This window comes from Nerophis lumbriciformis, linkage group LG01, assembly GCF_033978685.3.
Source record: "Nerophis lumbriciformis linkage group LG01, RoL_Nlum_v2.1, whole genome shotgun sequence".
NCBI classification, from domain to species: domain Eukaryota; kingdom Metazoa; phylum Chordata; class Actinopteri; order Syngnathiformes; family Syngnathidae; genus Nerophis; species Nerophis lumbriciformis.
Window position 1 is genome coordinate 45,768,711 of NC_084548.2, and position 22,790 is coordinate 45,791,500.

At 38.6% G+C, this 22,790-nt stretch overlaps 1 protein-coding gene across 3 annotated transcripts in view; it reads right to left on the bottom strand.

Annotated features, from left to right (window-relative positions):
- Positions 1 to 22,790, bottom strand: part of pan2 (poly(A) specific ribonuclease subunit PAN2) — a 32,213-nt gene that overhangs the window by 791 nt on the left and 8,632 nt on the right. For all 3 annotated transcript variants that reach the window (XM_061984066.2, XM_072913738.1, XM_061984073.1), the window contains exons 2-24: positions 19,843 to 20,157; positions 19,586 to 19,755; positions 18,539 to 18,659; positions 18,373 to 18,450; positions 18,021 to 18,291; positions 14,568 to 14,913; positions 13,111 to 13,207; positions 12,881 to 13,000; positions 12,684 to 12,803; positions 12,462 to 12,590; positions 12,180 to 12,379; positions 7,529 to 7,677; positions 7,332 to 7,438; positions 7,154 to 7,252; positions 6,925 to 7,013; positions 6,700 to 6,844; positions 6,482 to 6,622; positions 6,344 to 6,403; positions 6,186 to 6,276; positions 4,745 to 4,902; positions 4,503 to 4,646; positions 3,178 to 3,357; positions 3,015 to 3,108 (exon numbers count right to left, since the gene is read on the bottom strand). In XM_061984066.2, the coding sequence (XP_061840050.1) occupies positions 3,015 to 3,108; positions 3,178 to 3,357; positions 4,503 to 4,646; positions 4,745 to 4,902; positions 6,186 to 6,276; positions 6,344 to 6,403; positions 6,482 to 6,622; positions 6,700 to 6,844; positions 6,925 to 7,013; positions 7,154 to 7,252; positions 7,332 to 7,438; positions 7,529 to 7,677; positions 12,180 to 12,379; positions 12,462 to 12,590; positions 12,684 to 12,803; positions 12,881 to 13,000; positions 13,111 to 13,207; positions 14,568 to 14,913; positions 18,021 to 18,291; positions 18,373 to 18,450; positions 18,539 to 18,659; positions 19,586 to 19,755; positions 19,843 to 20,133 (3,400 nt within the window). In that variant the 5' untranslated portion in view covers positions 20,134 to 20,157. The remainder of the gene's footprint in view (positions 1 to 3,014; positions 3,109 to 3,177; positions 3,358 to 4,502; positions 4,647 to 4,744; positions 4,903 to 6,185; positions 6,277 to 6,343; positions 6,404 to 6,481; positions 6,623 to 6,699; positions 6,845 to 6,924; positions 7,014 to 7,153; positions 7,253 to 7,331; positions 7,439 to 7,528; positions 7,678 to 12,179; positions 12,380 to 12,461; positions 12,591 to 12,683; positions 12,804 to 12,880; positions 13,001 to 13,110; positions 13,208 to 14,567; positions 14,914 to 18,020; positions 18,292 to 18,372; positions 18,451 to 18,538; positions 18,660 to 19,585; positions 19,756 to 19,842; positions 20,158 to 22,790) is intronic.

The window sequence follows — 22,790 nt, forward strand, 5'->3', positions numbered from 1 at the left end:
TTCAACGTATATGATTTCATCTGGACCGATGTCATTGAACTATCTGACTATTTAATAGAAAATACATATGTAATGTAGAGTCCATCAATTGATTTTTTAGACATTTTTTGACAGCTATGGCGCGTTCCGTTAATCTCGGAAATTAAAAGTCGGAGCTGAGAATGACTTCACAGCTATGAGCGTTCCACTTACCGGGCTTTACTTTTCCCACAATGAAATAAATTCATTTTGTCCTGAAAATTCTATACACAATACCCTGTGACAATGTTTTTTTCAGAATGTTTTGCAAAATTATTAAAAAAATTTAAAAAAACATGAAATCACATGAACATAATTATTCACAACCTTTGCTCAATACTTTGTTGATGCACCTTTGGCAGCAATTACAGCCTCAAGTCTTTTTGAAGACAATGCCACAAGCTTGGCACACCTATCTTTGGGCAGTTTCACCCATTCCTCTTTGCAGCACCTCTCAAGCTTCGTCACGTTGGAGGGGAAGAGTCGGTGCACAGCCATTTTTAGATCTCTTCAGAGATGTCAGTTGGATTGAAGTCCTGGAGCCATTCCTTTAATACCTTGGCTTTGTGATTAGGGTCGTTGTCCTGCTGAAAGATGAACCTTCGTCCCAGTTTGAGTTCCGGCGCGCTCTGGAGCAGGTTTTCACCCAGGATGTCTCTGCACATTGCTGCATTCATCTTTTCCTCTATCCGGACTAGTCTCCCAGTTTCTGCCACTGAAAAACATCCCAACTGCATGATGCTCCCACCTCCATGCTTCACTGTAGGGATGGTATTGGCCTGGTGATGAGCGGTGCCTGGTTTCCTACAAACATGATGCCTGGCATTCACACCAAAGAGCTCAATCTTTGTCTCTTTAGAGAATTTTGCTTCTCATGGCCTGAAAGTTTTTCAGGTGCATTTTAGCAAACCTTTATTAACGAATGGCTTCCGTCTGGCCACTCTACCATGCAGGCCTGATTGGTGGATTGCTGGAGAGATGGTTGTGCTTCTGGAAGGTTCTCCTCTCTGCACAGAGGAATGCTGTAACTCTGACAGAGTGATCATCGGGTTCTTAGTCACCTCCCTGATCAGGGCCCTTCTCTCCCGATCACTCAGATTAGACGACCGGCCATCCCTAGGAGGTCTACAGACAATGTGCCTTTCCAAAAGATGTCCAATCAGCTATAGGATCATCTCAAGGATGATCAGTTGAAACAGAATGCACTTGAGCTCACTTTTGAGCTTTATGACAAAGGCTGTGAATACTTATGTACATGTGATTTCTTAGTTTTTTATTTCACATACATTTGCAACAAGATCTAAAAAAAAATGTCATTACATTTGTCATTATGTTACTATGGGTATTGTGTGTAGAATTTTGAGGACAAAAATAAATCGTATGTATTGGGCACTTTACTATACCTGAAATGATTACATTCTACATCACATTCACCCATTCACACACACATTCAAACCCTGTAACATAACAAAATGTGGAGAAGGTGAAGCATTGTGAATACTTTCCGAAAGCACTGTAAATTGTATATGGCTGATTTTGCTTTTTTATTATTGTTTACACTCAGAGCAGCCATCTTTGAAGCCAAGTCAAGGGTGGTGAGGACTCTCCGACTTTCCGATTAGTATATCCAACCTAGGGGGCGTTTCAGTTGAAACTTCCCACTACGAACTCTGAAATTCTGACTTTCCAGTACAACTGGAATGCACTTTCATTGTAAAACTAGTAGCCCTCAGGTAATATTCTTCCGATGTTGTGACCTCTGTTTACATTCATTCCGTCACATCACAAATATACTTTCTCACTGGCTACTAATAAATACTCTAGAACAGTGTTTTTCAACCACTGTGCCGCGGCACACTAGTGTGCCGTGAGATATTGTCTGGTGTGCTATCAGAGATTATGTAGTTTCACCTAATTGGGTTAAAAATATTTTTTGCAAACCAGTAATTATAATCCGCAAATAATGTGCCGTTGTTGAGTGTCTGTGCTGTCTAGAGCGTGGCAGAGTAACCGTGTAATACTCTTCCATATCAGTAGGTGGCAGCAGGTAGATAATTGTTTTGTGGATGTAGGGAACATGGTTTGTCGTGATCACAATATGCAGACGACAGCAGAAGGCAGCGTTCAGGTAAAAAGCTATCTAATGCTTAAACCAAAAATAAACAAAAGGCGAGTGCCGCTAAGAAAAGGCATTAAAGCTTAGGTATGGCTTTGTAAAATGAAACTAAAACTGAACTGGCTGCAAAGTAAACAAAAACAGAATGCTGGACGACAGCAAAGACTTACAGCGTGTGGAGCAGCAGACGGCGTCCACAAAGTACATCCGTACATGACATGACAATCAACAACAAAATAGGAGCGCAAGACAAGAACTAAAACACTACACACAGGAAAACACCAAAAAACTCAAAATAAGTCACGGCGTGATGTGACAGGTTGTGACAGTACACCTACTTTGAGACAAGAGCTTTAGTGATGCATGGTTGGTTATGGTTTGAATTTATATCCAACAAGTGCGAGAACGACTTTTTTTACCAATATCGGCTGCTGAGTTTAATTTTTTTATGTTTTCTGCTAGTGGTGTGCCAAGGGATTTTTTCAATGAAAAAAAATGTGCCTTGGCTCAAAAAAGGTTGAAAAACACTGCTCTAGAACTATAACTGATTCGGAAATAAGTGTTCGGATCGTATGATTTAGCAGCGAAGTGGACAGCCGTCAAGGTTCTGGCTTGGAGAGCGACTGGAGACAATAAGTAAGCTTGCTAGATGATTAACTAACTAGCAAGTTTGTTTCGGTGCTCCTGATCGTCTCTCTGTCTTGCAACTCAGTGCAGCGTTTAGGCAAGGGGAACAGCGAGTACGACAGCAAGATTTATTTTTTATTTTTTTTATATTTCATTTAAAAAACACGAAAGTGATATTTTGAAGTGAAAATAAATGTTTAAAAAACGTGGATTGCAGAAATTTCAAATGACTCTTACTTTTAAGATGACTTACCAAGAAAGTACCAGGCAAGAAACCGGAGTGAAATCATCCTCTTCCGAGGCAAATGAAACAGGTAGACTGTGTCAATGACTTGGTCTTTCAGCACCTGGGAAAAAGACAACAATCAATCACCATCAAACGCTTCAAATAAAACCCACCTGCACAGTTAGCATACCAGTAAATTGATAACCCGGAAGTCCTTCTGGAGGCCATGACCAACAAATCGAACTCCTGTGTCGATGAGGAAGCGCAACTTCAAGTAGGTGGACTTCAAAGTGGTCAAATGCTTCGAGGAGATCTTTGCATCCAGGTCGCCTGGTTTGATTCCGGAATACTGAGTCAAGTAGTCCACCACCTGCAGGAGGAAGCATGCATCTGCGTTAGACACTACCAACAATTGAGGAGAAAGCATGCAATTTGTTTTAAGTTAATTTGTTAAACAGTACTAATATGTGAATAAGAATATGTTCATACACTTTTTTTTTAAACACGTCTTGCGCACATCTGGCCTAGTTTACTTATTAGCGTTCACAATGTTTTTCAAGGAAATAAAGGCTGCACATTTAAAAATGTGCATAAAGTAAAAACATGCTTGAACAGCTTTTGTTACTAATTAAACTCAAATATTCTGACAATGGTTTAAATACTTTGGTACTTTTTATATTGTGCTATTTTTACCAGCTTCTATAACAAATAAAAAAGAGTTGCAGTTATGGATGTGCCGATCAATCGGCCACTGATCAATATCAGACATTTTTTGTGAAAAAGTATGTGATCGGCCCCTGCCGATTAATGTCTTTCAATGCCGATCATATTTTAAATGTTTTAGGTCACTCGACTAACAGAGAGGTAGCGAGCAGCTAATGGTGTATTTCCATAAATATTTTGAAGTATAATAAGGGTCATTATTAAGTATCATTATCAATAAAGGAGAAGGATAAACATGTTTCGATCAGCGTAAGAGCAGGCAGGTGCAAGCATGCTAACCTCTAAGATAGCTTGAAACAACACAATAAATAAGCACTTCGAGAAGTCTAGATTTTTATTACAAATTTAGGGAATATTCCTTGGACACAAGAGGACTTTGAGGTAAAAAAACAAAAGAATTTAAATAAGTAGTAGACAGTAGTTTTTGCAATTGTGTACTATTGGTGGACCCTCTTGCAAACGAGATGCTGTATCACAAGGGGTTATCCTAAATAAACTTAAAATTGAATTGACTTTGTTTTTCTTTGAAGATGTACGTAATAAACTAGTTAAAATATTGTGTTGATATTGTTACACTGTCAATAGTACTCATAATAAATATATTGTGTACCCCGTTTTCCGCCCGAATGCAGCTGAGATAGGCTCCAGCACCCCCCGCGACCCCAAAAAGGGACAAGCGGTAGAAAATGGATGGATGGATGTACAGTTAATGCATGTATCGTTATTAGTATCGGCAGCATGGAACCCTGATCCGAGCATCCCTAGTTGCAGTGTTCAGTGTGTCAACATCACCTGCTCCTGAGTGGAGATGTAGTCGTCAATGAAAGGCACCCCCTCATTGGGCCCCTGACCCCGCACACAGGTGATCCTGGCGACTGACATTTGACTGGGTTTGATGGTGGACTTGGTGCCGTCGCTGCGCAGCTCTGCCTCTTCCTGTGAGCACACGCATGGTCAAAATCAAGCTTTTCAAAATTTCGGAATTATTTTTTTCTGCGGTTTCACTTGTGCCGAGGGCACGCACGGACACTGACCTGGTTGAGAGTCACAAACTCCGCATCCAGACCCACCAAATCGCCAGCCTGCGGCATCTCGCTAACCATAAGGGGGATAAAAGTGGCGTGGCTCTTTCTCTGTTTCCGAGCCAGTGAGGCCTCCGTCAACAGCACGCTTGCATCAATGGGGTTTTTAACTGAAGATACAGCAAGGTCAGACACTCAATGAACACTCTGTATGTTTTATACATCAGGGACATTTCACTGAATTGTTGACATTTGCCTCTCCTGGAAATAAAATGCATATACAGTATGCAGGATAAACATAACTGTAAAATGTTTTTAAATTGAGCGAAGTTTTATGCACATAATTAATTAATTGCAAAATTAATCAAAACAATTTAAACATTGGCTGTTCAACTTTACTAAACTTGACTTAACCATGAAATATAATCATTTAAAATCTGTCAGAAATGTGAAATATTTTATGCAATTGTGTTACTCCTTATGCTAACTATACAGTACCTTGAATAAGTTTTCTTATTTAAAAAAAACTAAAAAACAATGTAGTTAAAATTCACATTTGGCTTTGCACTCAGTCCTGTTACCCTAACTTATTATTACACCCTCTGAAAAACGTGGAATATTCCACAAATCACATGGTCCACAGGAAGTTGCATCATTCAGTTCTTCCACAGGCCATGAAAAGCCAAAAGTGAATTCATTAATTTATTTTTCTGTATATTCTATATTAAAACTATGACTAGGGCGTTAAAATCTCAGCTTAGTCCTATTACCTTAGTTATTATTATTATTTCTTTATTTTCAAAATATTTGAATCACTGTAATGTGCTTACAGATGACAAAAATGTCCTTACAAGTCCTTCTTGTGTAATTCTTTTCCTGAAAATGAATAGAGCACTCATTTCCCACAATATCAATTCGATGTGGAGTAATCGTCAGCTGAGATAGGCTCCAGCACCCCCCGCGACCCCAAAAGGGACAAGCGGTAGAAAATGAATGGATGGATAGGTAGATAACTAAATGTACTTGGAACGCCCCCTTTCCATTGCCAGACTTGATATGCCGCCCCCTCTTGGTATGGCCTCATCTACAGAACTGGAGCCCATTTCCCCGTACAGATAGTTTGAATCAAGTCATATAAAATTGTTATATAGATCACTTAATACTTAATTGCATGTTTTTGACGTGCTGGTCCATGCTTACTTCATAACTGATGTAGTTAACATTCTGAGCAGAAAATAAATAAAAAAGAATCGCCATTTCCGGACTTCCCTGCTCTTCCATCTCCTCTTTCATGGACACTATAGCCTGTTTCCTCATGCTCTTTCAGCATTCCCTGAAGCGTTTCGAGGAATACATCAGTAGAAAAGGACGCAAAATAGAATACATTGGGCTTATCTTTTTTTTCTCATTTTTGGCACTAATTCAGTGGAATGGCCCATGAAGTGAAACTTACTGCGAAGGTCGTATTTGGAGTGGCAGTTCCTCTTGGCGTAGTACAGGATAGCGGGCACTTTCCAGCTCATGTCAAACTGTGCAGCTTCAGTCTGTGATGAAACACCTGTATATTACAATCAATCTCTAAAGTAAGAAACTAACAAGGAAATGATTTACCTTGTCGATGGGCTCGATGAGGAAATCGTTGAAAAGATACCACTGCTGGTGTGTGACTCCCTAAAACCAAAATTCTGAAGTGGTTACTCCAACACAGAAGAGAAAATGGATTTTCCGTCTTCCCTGGGCTTCACTGACCTCTTTTCTCTGGTGATACGTTTCTCCCACTTTGATGTGCGCCACCAGGTTTCCACCTGCGCGAGCATCAAGGATGTGCGGCACGGTGACCACCAGGTCATAGAGGGCGGCTCCCTCCATCTCCTCCTCAGCAGCACTCATCTTAGTCAAAGTAACAACACAGTGAGAACCCCAAATAGAGACTATTCTTATTTTATCAGGAAAGTATCCTCCTTTACTTCCTCTCCCTCAGGCCAGCTGCTGATCTCCAATCCCTGATTTTTGCTGATGGACATCTTTAATGTGAGAGGGATCCAGATGTGCCTGAGGTCCTCCAAGCGAGTGTTGAAGGTGAAGCCCTCTATGTTGCACATCTCCTCGCCGCTGCACAAGGTAGAGCAGTAGTCAGGTTAAAGGTTCAACCACCCATGAAGCAAATGATACTGAGAGCAGGAGCGTCTTACTCCAAGCACCACTCAGTGGGCATGGGTGGAGGCTCTTTGGGTTTTGCCGGCTCAGATTTCTCTTTCTGTGTGGCTTTGGTGAAAGCGTACTGTGGAGAGAAGGACAACCATATTTCACTTTATATTTAGCGCCTCAGAAATCCGTTTTGAATATCTGGTGGTTTAGATGGCTTGAATGACAAACTCCATATTAACACATTTCACAATGCAAAAAAATTATTCTTGTCACCTCTGCCTGAACTTTCCAGAATTCTGCCTCTTTAGTACTGTTCACTTCGCAGTTTATGACCAAAACATCGGGGAGACATCGAATGTTGCGTGTCTGCACCTAAAGAGACGCACAAGGACAAGAGAGGTCCCTTTAAATGAGGTCATCAGCGTGGAAGTGAATGCTTGCTGGAACTCACTGTGGGCTGATACTTCTCACAGTTTTCACACCACGCCTGCGTGCATTGCTCCAGACAGATGCTCTTCTTCAGGATCTCAGCAAACTCGTACTCCTTTAGAATTTTTTCTGATGAATCAAATTATGCTTTGTCAACATACACTTTGATTGCGTCTGTAGGGTTTTTGGATGCTTAAGGAGGTGAGACCGTAGACTCGCCTTGAGAGTTTTGCTCAGGGTAGTGCATGGTGAAGAGTAAAGTGAGGGAGGAGCGTATGGTCTCCTTGCCACAGCGACACAGGCTGCTGTTCTCCACCTCGCATCCAAACAGCTTCCCGATAGCGGACTCACCAGAGCAGCCCAGCGAGCTGAAACATATAAACGTGGATATGTTTTGTTTCCCTGCAAAAGATTATATGCAATGGTTTGCATACACTGCAAAAACCTAAGCATGATTCATTATCGGACATCCCTGTTGAAAATACTTTATTTTGACTAACTAAGGTATGGCTTATGGCCCTACCCCTTTTCCATTTCATAGCAATTGCTAACACATTTGTTCACTTCCTGTTTTCAATTTGTTCACAATATCCTCCATAAATAATACAATTTAAAAATAAGCAAATCAATAATAAATAGTGAAGTAAATTGTATTTCCTATAGTGACATGAATAGGAGTATCCATAAATTCAAAGTATTTATCATGATTCTTCTTCTATGTACTTTGTAAACACCTTTTGAGTTTGAACAGTTTCTTAAACTGGATCATATTAGTACATGGTTTGATTTATTTACTTAATCCATTCCATAAATTAATTCCAAATACTGATATACTGAAGGTTGCGATGAGGTGGCGACTTGTCCAGGGTGTGCCCCGCCTTCCTCCCGAATGCAGCTGAGATAGGCTCCAGCACCCCCCGCTACCCCAAAAGGGACAAGAGGTAGAAAATGGATGGATGGATGGATGGATGGATATACTGAAGGTTTTAAGTGTTGTACGTGCATAGAAATGTTTTAAGTTAAATTTTTCTCTAAGGTTGTATTTCTCCTCTTTTGTTGAAAATAATGTGTACATTCTGGTAGCAGGATATTGTTTGTTTTGTGCATAATTTTGGCTGTTTGCAATATCCCTATATTGTTGAATTTCAATATGTTTTAATCAATAAATAAAGGATTTGCATTTTCTGTATATCCAAAATTATGTATTATTCTAAATGACCTTTTTCGTAACACGGATAATGACTAAAGCGTACTTTTTTAGTTATTTCCCCATACTTCTGCGCAATAACTCAGATATGGTAACGCTAGCGAGCAGTAGAGAATATAAAGAGATTTTTTGTCCAATACATATTTTGCTTTTTTCATTATTGATGTATTTCTTGCCACCTTATGTTCTTTATTTTTATATGAGATTTCCAGTTCATTTTAGCATCAATTATTACACCCAAAAATTTTATTTTATTTACTATTTCAATGTGTACTCCGTCTATTTGTATGTGTTTGACTTTCTATTCTACTGTTACCGAATAGCATTATTTTAGTTTTCATGAGGTTAAGGATAGTCTGTTTATGTCAAACCATCTTTTTTAATTTATTCATTTCTTCTGTTATTATTTGTATTAGCTTCTGTGTGTTCTCTTATGAACAAAACACTGCTGTATTGTTTGCAAATAATACTAACTTTATGTATTTTGTAGCTACAAATGTAATTTATATAAAAATTGTGCAAAAGTATGGTCCCAGTACTTATCCTCTATGGTACGTCACAGGATATATTTAGCATGGTAGACGTGTATTCGCCTAGCTTCACATATTGCTTTCTGTTGGTTTTGTAGCTTCTTACCCAGTTCATGACCAACCCTCTGATGCCATACCGTTCTAATTTTTTGATTAAAATATTATGATTAATTGTGTCAAATGCTTTAGTTAGTGCCTTAAACACTGCCGCTGCACACGGTTTACCATCTACTGTATTGGTAATCTCTTCCGTTATTTTGATTAAAGCCATCGATGTTGAAATATTAGCTCTGTATCTATATTGGTTATCTGCAAGTATTCTATATTTGTTTATGAATTTGTCCAGTCTGTTATTAAACAGTTTTCAATAATTTTAGAAAATTGAGGTGGTAAAGAAACATGTCTATAATTTGTAAATTGGTGTTTGTCTCCAGTCATATAAATCTGTACAACTTTGGCTACGGGTATTTTCATTTTGTTTGGGAATTTGCCTGTTTGAAATGATAGATTACCGATATACATTAATGGTCCTAAGATCTCTTCAATAACCTTTTTTTATTGTTTCCATTTCAATTCCATTACAATCGATTAAGGTCTTGGATTTACAGTTATTCATGATTTCAACTATTTATTCTTGTGTCACGTAGGTGAGGAACATTGAGTGGGGATTTCAATTTATGGTGTCAAGTCCTCAGTTGAAACTGGGTCTGGGATCCTTTCCTCCAAATATTTACAAAGTAATTATTGAAGCTTTCGACTACTTCCTTCATATTGTCATTGTTTAAATTTCCTTATGAGAAGTATTGAGGGTAATCCCCCTTAGTGCCATTTTTAATAATGCTATCAAGGATGCCCCATGTTGCTTTCATATTCTTCCTGTTAATGTCTGATAATTGACTGTAATATTATTTTTCTACATGTTCGTAGTATGCTTGTTTTTATACTTTTTGTACTTATTTTCTGCCTCTGTAGATCTTTGTGTTATACATTTTCTATATAATGTATTCTTTTTATTGCAAGCATTTTTTAATCCTTTTGTCATCCATGGTTGATTGTTCTTTCTCTGCTATCTAGTAGTTGTTTCCATTGACAATGTTTGTCATTGAGCATCATGAACGTGTTTAAAAATTGACCATATGCTTTATCTCCATCGTTTCCACTGTACACATTGGCCCAGTTTTGCTTTTCTTGCTTATTTTTTAAAGCATTCATAATATTCTCTGTACATAGTCTTTGTTATGTCTTTTTGTCATCCATGTTTCTCTTTTTGTAGTTTTCATCATAGATTGTGAAAACTGGCAAATGATCACTGATGTAGGTTATAAGTAGACCACTTGTAGTATTATTATCAAAATCATTGGTAAAATTACCATCAATAAGCGTGGCACAGTGTCCTGTGATTCTGCTTGGTTTTGTGATTTTAGGATATAAGCTAATTGACTTTTGCTTATTAGGGTTCAATAGGTCAATATTAAAGTCACCACATAAAAGAAAATTACTCTTTGACCCTTGTCAATAAAATTAGCCTTAATCCAGTCCTCGAATGTTTCAAAACTTGTCTTTGGAAATCTATATATACACAACTGATTTTGTTTTTGCTTTTTACATGACATATTTCAATGGTTAAACATTCTAAGATATTATCAATAGCAAATGACATGTTTTTACCACTTTGTAGTTCAGGTTCTTCATCATGTACACCGCTACTCCTCCTTAATTTTTGTTGGTTCTGTTGATGTAATTTAGTCCATATCCTTCCAGATCAAAATCTATTATTTTTTTATCATCAATCCATGTTTATGTGAGAGCGATCACCTTGAAGGGTTCGTTGACTTGTTCTAAAAAGTGCTTCATGTTGTTACAAGCTTCTGCTATGGAAATGCTATATTGTTCATCTGTATAATAAAAACAATTGTTACCGATGTGGGGAAAAAAATGGTATCTGAATCTATATCATTCTCCAAATCCAGGCTTTTATGGTCTTCGTTGCAGAAGTTTTCAGTTACATGTTTTCTTGTTCAGCAGTCTTTAATGTTGTTTCAATAATCTCTGTGAGTGTAGGTGGATGCACTCCGGAATCTCGGTCTTATTGATTAGTGGTCCCTCGGAACATAGTAGTGTTATACTTCATGGAAAAGCCTGCGTTTATCCACTCACTAAAACTATTTACTCATCTCAATGTTTGACTTGTTTATTTATTTGCATACAATATACAATAATACATTTATATTTACGGAATAATTTTATTCAAGACAGAAGTTTTAAGTTTGAACTTTATTGAGCTGGTTTATTTTATTACTATCAAATGAATATTAATCTCCTTATTGATGTATTGTAGTTTATTTATTTGCATACAATATACAATACTACATTTTTATATACAGAATTATTTTATTCAAGACAGAAGTTTTAAGTTTGCACTTTATTGAGTTGATTGATTTTTACTATTAAATAATTATTGGTATCGTTATTGATTTATTCTACTTTATTATGTGCAATGCTTCTTTTTTACTTAGACCTATTTTATTCAAGGCAGTGGTTTTACGTTTGCACTATATTAATCTCAAAATTGCAGATTATTATTTATTTGCATGCAATGTGCAATGCACATTTTTTGTTAACAGAAGTATTTTTATTCAAGCAGAAGTATTGTCTCCCAGAAGAAGCTCTTAATTTAGTTATTTGAAAATGATTACATAAAAAGTACAATTTATAACTGGTCTAAAAAGAACAACATTATACAAATTAGAATTTTGCTAAGAGTAAAATGCAGTGTCATTTCAAACGACTAATTTTTGATCAAATAAAAGCATAACTTGTTTTGAATTATCTGTCATTTGTATTCATTGGTTTCCTTAAAAAGTAGGGGGAAAAAAATCGTAAATTAATTGTTTTGTGAAAAAATAAGGTATTTTATTTTTAGGCCATATCGCCGAGGCCTAGTTATACTCATTAAACGATAAACCAAAGCAACAGAATTTAAATGGAAGCTTTTTTTCTAACAGATTAATTGTTGCAGTCCTATTACAAAGAAGATTACATTTTGTTTGTTTGTTAGCATGACCTTGGAAGTGTTATGGCACAAATTCATTATTTTGGCATTTATCACAACATCTGCCACTGTGCCAATCACCTGCTGCTGGCTCCCCTGTAGGCCTGCGGACCCTCCTGCTCCTGAGTCTCCTGGTGCAGCTGGGTAAGGATAAAGCGGTTCCAGCTTTGAATTAGGCGGCCGAGTCTGGCCTTCCCCGTTTGCTCGTCGGAGTCTGCGAGGATCAGGCCCAACGCGGACGCTTCAGGGATTGTACGAAACGCCCGCAAGAAATTGCTGGCCTTTGATGAGAGGAGATAGGAGCGGCTGCTGTCACACCGGACAATTGTGGATGCAATTTAGGGTTGACTGACAGGGATCTACCTGACACGGATCTCCTCTGGACAAATCTAGCATGTGGAAGAGAAAGCCGAGCTCGCAAGCCAAACAAAACTCCTTCTGGCACAAATGATTCTGCACTAAACAACGAACTGGTTCCAAGAAATATAAAACCTGCCAGCACATAAACAAAACAGCAAACATTTAGAATCAACAGGGAAAAAACATTTCTATGTTTATGTATGTAAGACACAAGAAGTAGCTCACCTGGATCATGCAGTTACAGTACGCATTTGGAATGTGTGGCTCCAGGCCGGCAAACAAGGTTTTGTTGTAATGTTTGAAGTCAAAGTCCTCTAGTCCCAATTTGGAGTATTTAATTGTCACCTACAAGGCCACAAAGATGTCCCTATCATGTGTTAGTTTCAAACAATTTCCCAATTGACGAAATAAAAAAGGTTAACCTTTCTGTATTTTTTTGGCACCATGTAGAGGTGTGGTTCCTCATCGCGCCCAATTGGCGACTCCGGAACCTGATTGTAACTGTCGTAGTCTTGCTCCACGTCTTTTATTTTGTAGGGCACCTGAACAAAGGTTTTGAAATGGATTTAGATAAATTGGCATTGACGAGTAAACACTATAAAAATATGAACTTGTCCACAGCAGAACAAAATATACATGATTTAAAACGTGCCTGGTTACGGGGACGAGCACGAGGGTTTGCTGCGTAACCAATGAATCCAACAGTCTTCATTGTGCGCAGAATTTCTGGATCCACAGGGGGAGCTCGTCTGTAAGTCATACAAAACCCTAAAAACCTAAACATAGATTTTCTTAAAACAGTCACTATTTGACATCATTACAAAGTTTTTAAATAGAGCACCTAGCCATCTGAACTTTGACCTCAGCTTGTAATAGATTTTTTTAATGGTTAATCATCCAGAAATTACCTCACTTTGCTATGCACACCTACCCACAAAAAACAAAAGTCTTTAGATTATTACAATAAAACTGAATATAATAAACGAGGCATATGCTGTACTATTAAAAGATATCGATATTAATGTGACTGAATAAATGTTTTTAAAAAGGATAATTATATACTAGCTTTGACAGGAACACAGGAGTTCCAGAACAGTTGGAGGCTGACAGAGACTGCAATAGGTGACTGATTATTTTATATTACTGTTTATGTACATATTTGTGGTAGTAGTAGTACACAGAGCAAGGATTTAACTACAGGGATGTGAATCTTACAACAACTCAGGATTCAATTTGATTTTGATTATTGGGGTGACAATTCGATTTAAAATCGATTCAACACGAATATAACATTTTTGGTATAAGAATTATAATAACCGTAAACATTTCCAATAATAGGTAACAGGATACAAAATCTCCTATTGGCTGCTGGCGTATACGCGCAGCGAGTAAGTGCGGAAATGGACTAAAAAAAACATATTTAAAAAAAAAATGAATTCTTCAACATTTTGAATCCATTTTGAATCATTTTAGAATCATTATACAGAAGAATCACCATTCATATGTGAATATTTTTTTCCAGCACCCCTGATTGACTACTTCAAATTCCCCTACCTTTAAAAACCAGTAGTCTCCAGACTTTTTGCCTGAAAATTTTGAAGATAAAATAAATGTGTGTAATGAAACAAACACTTTCAACGTAATCTACTTAGTGATTCGTATTTCATGGAAAAAAAACAGTCGCCCAATAAACATACATTTTTTGTAGGTGTTGGCTTGAAATCACAGAATAAATCAACGGTTATTCAATGTGGATGATTCAATTGCTGGGGGCGTGTAATTTTTCAATGATATGACTCAATAAAATACTCATGGCTGTCTAACCACAAATTCAGATAAGAGTTCTGACTGAACTTCCACATAGTAAGAGTTATGCATGACATTACTTTGCAGTGAGTAGTGACATCATACACCTCCGTTATGGATAGAGTGCCGTTAGCGACTGTATCCACCCACTCTGACTTCCCCAGCTTCATCTTTAACAGAAGCCAAAATAGAAGTTGCCGATCGGGGTGGCTTTCATGCAGATTTGGTGCTTTGGTAAATATTCCAGGGAGCAGATGACTCAAAGTAAACGCCTGTACAGCGAGAACTGGAAGGTTGTGTTACCTGGGGCTGGGTGTGGCCTGCGCAGCGGGCCAGTCTGACAGCAATGGCTCTGTGCTGGTTAGTGGCATCGGAATGAGAGAAAGCGGCAGCAGGTCGTGGTTCCAGTCCAGCTGAGGAAGAGAATCCACAAGGCACGGCAAAGCAAACTCTGTCTCTCGAGAGTAGTCATTGTATGAAACCTCTGGAGCGTCCGACCACAAGTGAACACATCCCCCAGAGTCCCCAAAGGATAAAGCTTGTTTACTGGACGATACGTCAAAACTCATTAGCAACTGGCCCACGGTGTTCACGTGAAAAATGTCCGCCAAGTTGGCAAGCCCAGTGGGCTCACAAAATTGACACTGACCTAAAAGGGACACACAAGGCAGATATTTCACTTCAAACTGTACATGTTCTGGTATGAAGTCTTAGCAGTGTAGTGCCATTTATTCTATCCTTTTGACTAATAAAACTCCCCAAGTCATTTTGGAAGATGTAAACCGCTTCCTTAATAACAAAACACATACCGTACATACTGTATACTCACTGGCTACAGAACACCTGAACAATCTAATCACAGCCAAAGAACCCCAAATTTGCTTTTAAAAATATAGTTTTAAATTGAATGTTAAATAATTTTATAATTGTAGATTGAAATAGTGTGATCTGTTCTGCATCATAATAAGACATTCTAAATATATTATTCTAAATATATTTATACATATACGAACAGTTTGGTTTCCTTAATATGCATGAGAGGGACTAAATATTAAACACTTCCCACTATTAATGCAGTGTATTTCTACACTACAACAACAATAAACTAGGGCTGTCAAATGTAACGCGTTAAACTATTAGCTCATCAACTACGCCAGATATCAGCATCCCATTATATTCCGCAGATTCAATCCGATTCAGGCCTTCTTCTGTAAATTAGTCAGATTTTAAGCAATATTTGCAAAGACCTAAATCATTGTGAGGATTAGCGCTAACAAACTTTAGGTTTTACTACTGGGCCGCTAACATTAGAATTCTTAAATATTGGCTGCAATATGAAGCATTTGATTCTCCTTTGTTATGGCTGGTTATGGAGGCAAACTCAACCAAAGCAGTATCTCTTAAGGCTCTGGTTTACTCTCCTATTTACTCATTAACATTCGCTATTACGAAAAATCCAATCGTAAAAACTTCATTTAGGATCTGGGTTCAGTTTAACCGCTATTTTGGCTTGAAGACTATTTCTAGTTTTGCAGCCATCACTTCTAATGATGCTTTTCCTCACTCTCTTGTTGATAATGTCTGGGGATCAACAACATTAAAGATGTATACATTGAAAACACTTTTGCCTCTTTCTGGCAACTTTGTGATACATTTGAATAAATTTGAATACATTTTAACCTAATCAACACTTTTTAAGTAACTACAGATCCGCAGTTTTGTTCATAAATATACATCTAAGGTTTCCAGATTTGAAAATACTTTGTCTTTGATAATTAGCAAAAGGATTGAACCGAATTCTTTAAGTGGACTATTCGGAGTAGCCTATGGAAGTATTATTGTCGCAAAATTATTTGCAAACGTGTTACGCAATCTGTGTGTGTGTAATCCAATTCGCATGAGTGTGTACTTATTTGTGTGTCTGTATATCAATTCGAGTGTGTGTATTCAGATCCGCGTAAGTGTGTTTTAGATCCGCGCATGTAGGCTGTCTACTTACACATGACTTTTGCAACTCTGTCATCTTCTCTCAGCAAATCCAAAAATAATCTGGTGGCATTCACTACTTTGTTAAGTTTTGTTTTTTTTGAGCGTAGAAAAAAAGAAGATTTGATTTGTATTGTATTTCTGTTAACTTTGTGACAAAAAAAATCCATTAACAAATGTTTAAAAAGAAAAAACATTTTTTTACGTGTTAATGGAATAAAATCGGAATAAAACTGGACTATCGGAATAAAACTGGACTCACTGGTGACGGTGGCAGAGAAGAGGACTGTGGAAAAACTAGTGAGCATCATGGATGATGCCAGTCACTCTCTGCATACCGTTATCAGTAGCCAGAGGAGCCTGTTCAGTGCTGGACTGCTTCATCTCAAGTGCAGGACTAATAGACTCAAAAACTATTTTGTCCCACACGCCATCAGACTGTACAACTCCTCTCTGGGGGGGAAAGGGGGTACTAGGATGACAGGGGATGCAAAACAATAACATATACCCCCATTATTTATTATTTACTTTTTAAATTATATCTCAATTCTGTACACTACTGCTGCTGGAATTTTTATTTTCCTGAGGGAACTCTCCTGAAGGAATCAATAAAGTACTATCTATCTATCTATCTAACGCATGTGATTAATTAAAAAAATGTACCGCATTAAACATGTATGAATGCAAACTAATCAGACAATGTATTCTGACCACAATAACTGCCAATGGTTGTTATACTGTATGGTCAATGATTAGGTTAATTTATACGCCAGTGCATGAGGAAACTTTAAATTTAAATTATGCAAGTAAGTAGTTCACTGTGATTAATCATGATCAATCACAATTTATCTGATTTCAAAAATAAATAGTTTGACTGTCCTACTAGAAATAAACGTATTTTAAATAAATACTGAACATTGTTATCTTGAATAATAGCTTAAGTAAAGGCAACGTTTTGTGATACAACTGTAGTCCATCATCCATCCATCCATCTTCTTCCGCTTATCCGAGGTCGGGTCGCGGGGGCAGCAGCCTAAGCAGGGAAGCCCAGACTTCCCTCTCCCCAGCCACTTCGTCCAGCTCCTCCCGGTGGATCCCGAGGCGTTCCCAGGCCAGCCGGGAGACATAGTCTTCCCAACGTGTCCTGGGTCTTCCCCGTGGCCTCCTACCGGTCGGACGTGCCCGAAACACCTCCCGAGGGAGGCGTTCGGGTGGCATCCTGACCAGATGCCCGAACCACCTCATCTGGCTCCTCTCGATATGGAGGAGCAGCGGCTTTACTTTGAGCTCCCCCCGGATGGCAGAGCTTCTCACCCTATCTCTAAGGGAGAGCCCCGCCACCCGGCGGAGGAAACTCATTTCGGCCGCTTGTACCCGTGATCTTGTCCTTTCGGTCATGACCCAAAGCTCATGACCATAGGTGAGGATGGGAACGTAGATCGACCGGTAAATCGAGAGCTTTGCCTTCTGGCTCAGCTCCTTCTTCACCACAACGGATCGATACAGCGTCCGCATTACTGAAGATGCCGCACCGATCCGCCTGTCGATCTCACGATCCACTCTTCCCTCACTCGTGAACAAGTGATAACGTCCAACTGTAGTATTGGACGTTATTGACAGTGAGTCTGATTATAAAAATGACTGTCTTGACACCTTCAAATGCATGTAAATGTTAATGGTATAAAATGCTAACTAGAAATAATATAGATTTTAAATAAATGTGTGTGTCAAACACAAGTCACAGTAACAAAAGTTGTCTATCTGCTGTACCTGTCTGTGAGATGATGGCCAAGCGTGACGTGTAAGTAGGAATAAAACGCAAAAAGAGAGGGTCCACATGCACTTGAAGTGGGGTGACGGCTCGCATCATGCGGAGGTCGTACACCATGAGGAAACGGTCACAAGCCAACCCGTTCAGTCCACGGCTGGAGAAGCCACACGCAGCCAGGAGGTTCCCGTGCACGTCAAAGTCTGAGAGGCTGCCCGAGAAGGCGTCAAACTCGTGTTCTGTCTTGAATGTACGCAAGTCACGAAGCGTAACCTGGTTTGAAAAAAAGGAGAGCATGAGTGTTGCAATCTGAAAGTAAAAAAATGATTTCACATCTCACTGGAGCATGCTTACCTTGCCAGATGTGTGCCCGCAGAAAAAAAAACGACCGGTTTGGCGCATAATTGCAACTCCAGGTAACTCCACAGTAAACTTTTAAGTACATAAAAATACAAAGAATTCAAAATGATTCAATTGAGACAACTATGACATGTGATGCTGCGGCCATTAAGAGTGTCACCTTTTGAGTTTCCTGAACTGTATTTAAGTCAACCTGGGCTACGTAGTTCTGAAGTCCACCCATTATCAAGGTATTGTTGTCAGTCATTAGGAGGCTATGCATATCAGCTCCTTCATCCATCCTACAATATGAGAATTGTCATGAATATTCATACATTTTTCATATTGCTTTTCTATTATTAGAGTCACATGCAAGCAGGAGCCTATACAAATTAATTGTAAAAAAAAAAAAAAAAAACCCTTTCCTGAGAAACAAGAGGTTTTAATTTATTCCACAAAATATATAACCATAAAAAATAAATCAACAGACTTTAAGTACCGTATTTTTCGGACTACAAGTCGCAGTTTTTTTCATAGTTTGGCCGGGGGTGCGACTTATACTGAGGAGCGACTTATGTGTAAAATTATTAACACATTACCGTAAAATATCAAATAATATTATTTAGCTCATTCACGTAAGAGACTAGATGTATAAGATTTCATGGGATTTAGCGATTAGGAGTGACAGATTGTTTGGTAAACATATAGCATGTTCTATATGTTATAGTTATTTGAATGACTCTTACCATAATATGTTACGTTAACATACCAGGCACGTTCTCAGTTGGTTATTTATGCGTCATATAACGTACACTTGTTGGGTTTTATCAAATAAATTTCCCCCAAAATGCGACTTATACTCCTTATGTATGTTTTTTCCTTCTTTATTATGCATTTTAGGCCGGTGCGACTTATACTACGGAGCGACTTATACTCCAAAAAATACCGTACATAATGTCCTGTAAACATGACATTCAGTGCAAAACGTATTTTACCCAGTACTGTTAGGGTTATTTAGCTGAAATTTTATACCTTAATGAATACAACTGTAAACATGAACATTCCTGGCAGCCTATGAATAAAAATGTATTAAGTGACCAGTCGACAATAACAAATCTTTGTCAATTAATGGTAATAACCCACGTTTGTGATTAATAGTTGCAGCCCTAATTGAAAATAGGTATCATGCAATAATAAACTTAAAAAGATAAAAAAATAAAATACTTACGGATAATCAAACATGACCAGGCCCCCACGAGTGGAGCACTTAAGGTTGCACTTAGAGAGGAACAGCACGCCTGTTTCCAGATTTTGAATTTGTCGGATGTCATCAGTTGCATGTACTTGAAAAGAAGAATAGCGACCCATCGTAGGTCCAAAGAAGGAAGTAGCATGACCCTGTGAGCAAAAGGAAAAAGGCAAGAGATGTGTTGTTGTTGTTTTTTAAAGGAATCACAGTATGGTCATGTTAATGTTTGCTCTCACTCTATGGTTTCCCATCCAAAGCAATTCTTCCTGCAGATCAAAATGTGTGGCTGTGACTGGGATGCCAACTTCAGAGACCACACTGTGGAGCTCAGAAAACATTCCCTCCATGAGATGCACAGGCTCAGGACCTGTGACAGCCAAACCATCCGGATCAATCTCGACACCTTGCAGGAGGTTGGGGTTAATGTGAGGATCCATGGAGGGCTCCATCCCTGCTGCATCCAGAGTCCCATGGAGACTGGGAGGGTACTCCCCCATCCCAGAGTCCAGCCCATCATAGTTCATCATGGGTCCAGCTACATTAACATTAACCTGCAGTGAAAAGCAATGTCTGTGGTAAATGGCCTCCACACTAGTAAAGATGACTGTTGTTCCATTTAAGGCAGGGGTATCAAACTCATTTTCGTCATGGCCTCTTTGCAGTTACGGATGCCCTCAGAAGGCCACTTCCTGATATTAATCGGTCCCTCCATGATGTCCCGATGTTGCGATCATACCAATTCATGTAAATTAAACCAATCCGCACAAATTTTGCGCAGCCTTTGAACTTTGCCCAATCCCCACAATTTCCCTACTTGACTTTGGCCAGTCATCGACACATTTGCCAATCCAATTTGTCCCAGCAGCACTCAAACGCAATGCAACTGTGACCAATCAAATGTCTTCCTGCACCTCGGGTGAGATTTTGCAGCAACTTTTTGAAAATGCTGCCGCGAAATCCAGCATTTTAGGCCACAGCAATCACAAAAAAAGGCTGCAAAATCCTGGAGGGACTGACTATTACACAATAGCCCCTTCATTTGATTATCATCATTATTTACCAACAAACTGATCTAAAACTTTCTTAGGAATCAGAAAGTGATAAGCAGATATTTTAGTTCAGCTCGTGAAGAATTTCATTTGAAAAGGGTTTCAATGACAAAATGGAATAGCTTGTTGTATCAAATAATACTGTGTTAAGAACAACATTTGCATGTATATTTATTGTGTGCTAAAATTTAAATTCATTAATCAAAAAAGATCAAATGTCTTAATGACACACATTATTTCCAGGCTTTCACAGGCCACATAAAATGATGTCTCGGGACAGATGCGGCACCCAGGCCTTGAGCTTAACACCTGTAATTTACGAACAGATGAAACCTTAACTTCAGTAAAGAAGGGGTGTCCAAAATGTGGCCTGTGGTTTGTTCGCGGCACATTGTAGAAATAAAATTAAACAAAAAAACACATTAAACAATGGGGAAAATAGAGAAAAAATGCTCCATGTCAAAGGAAAATGCTGTAATGTCGATATTAATAATTACTCAGAACACAGTACTAAGAACGCAACACCTTGTCTGTATACATCACATTTTTAGGTTTAAAAAAAATATATATATATATTGAAATAAATCAAGACACCCCATCTATTAATGTTTCAGTATGCAGTCCTTGGATTGGACACTCCAGTTGTAGGTGCTACTATTTGCTTGGTTTAGGCCAGGGCTATTCATATGGCAGCCTGTGGGCCAAATCCGGCTCGGGAATGACACCAGACTGGACCAAATACAGTATAAAACTTGAGAGAGACTAACATTTTTCCAGCTAATTCTTAAAAATACTACAGTGCGCCTGTTGTAAAGAGCAGTGATTCTCAATCTGTGTTACGCATACCATTAGTGGTACGCGGGCTCCATTTAGTGATTTGCCAAACAATCACGTAATTAAATGTTCAAACACAGTGTTACTGTTCAAACTGTGTGTAATGTTACAGTGGCTAAAACCATTGAATATACCTGTTAAATAAAACCTCTGCCTTATTTTAATGAATATTTGAACTTTATTTTAATGTTGATCATTACGAAGGTACTTTTGAGAGCCAATTGTTTTTTGAGGTGGTACTTGGTGAAAAAAGTTTGAAAACCTCTGGTATAGAAACCTACTCAGTGGCCTTGTGGTTAGAGTGTCCGCCGTGAGATCGGTAGGTTGTGAGTTCAAACCCCGGCCGAGTCATACCAAATACTATAAAAATGGGACCTATTACCTCCCTGCTTGGCACTCAGCATCAAGGGTTAAATCACCAAAAATGATTCCCGGGTGCGGCCATTGCTGCTGCCCACTGCTCCCCTCACCTCCCAGGGGGTGAACAAGGGGATGGGTCAAATGCAAAGGACAAATTTCACCACACCTAGTGTGTGTGTGAGACAGTCATTGGTACTTTAACTTTAACTTAACTTAGAGGAACTTGGACCACTGTAAACACGTTGGAAGATCTTCGCATTGACATTTTAACCTACACTGCTTGTCGACACTAGTATTGTTTAGAGCGTTTTTGTCTGATATTTGTAACTCTGACAAAATAAATACCGGTAAACAAAAAAACAAATGACACTAGAGCAGATCTTTTTTTTCTCAATATAAGAAGAAGAGTGAAGACAGAAGTCCGGGCCCCCGGTCCTTAGCTTTCTTTCTAGAACATCCATCTATCCATCCATTTTCTACCACTTCTCCTTTTCGGGATCGCGGGGGGTGCTGAAGCCTATCTCAGCTGCATTCGGGCGGAAGGCGGGGTACACCCTGGACAAGTCGCCACCTTATCACAGGGCCAACACAGATAGAACAATTTAGTTTAATAGCCTTGCTCTAAGCCAGTGATTCTCAAACTGTTGTACACATTGCAGTGGTATGCCAAATAAACACTTAATCAATATTCAAACACAGGTTGAAACTGTGTGTAATGTTAGTGGCCAAAATATTAAATATACTTGTTAAAAATAACCCTTGCCTTGTTTTTATTGAATACGTAAGCCTAATACGCCACTGTATGTTGATGGTGGTCATTATTAAAAAGTTAAAGTACCAATGATTGTCACACACTAGGTGTGGTGAAATTTATGGTGATACTTGGTGAAAAAAGTTTGAGAACCACTGGTATAGAGGAACTTGGACCACTGTGAACACAT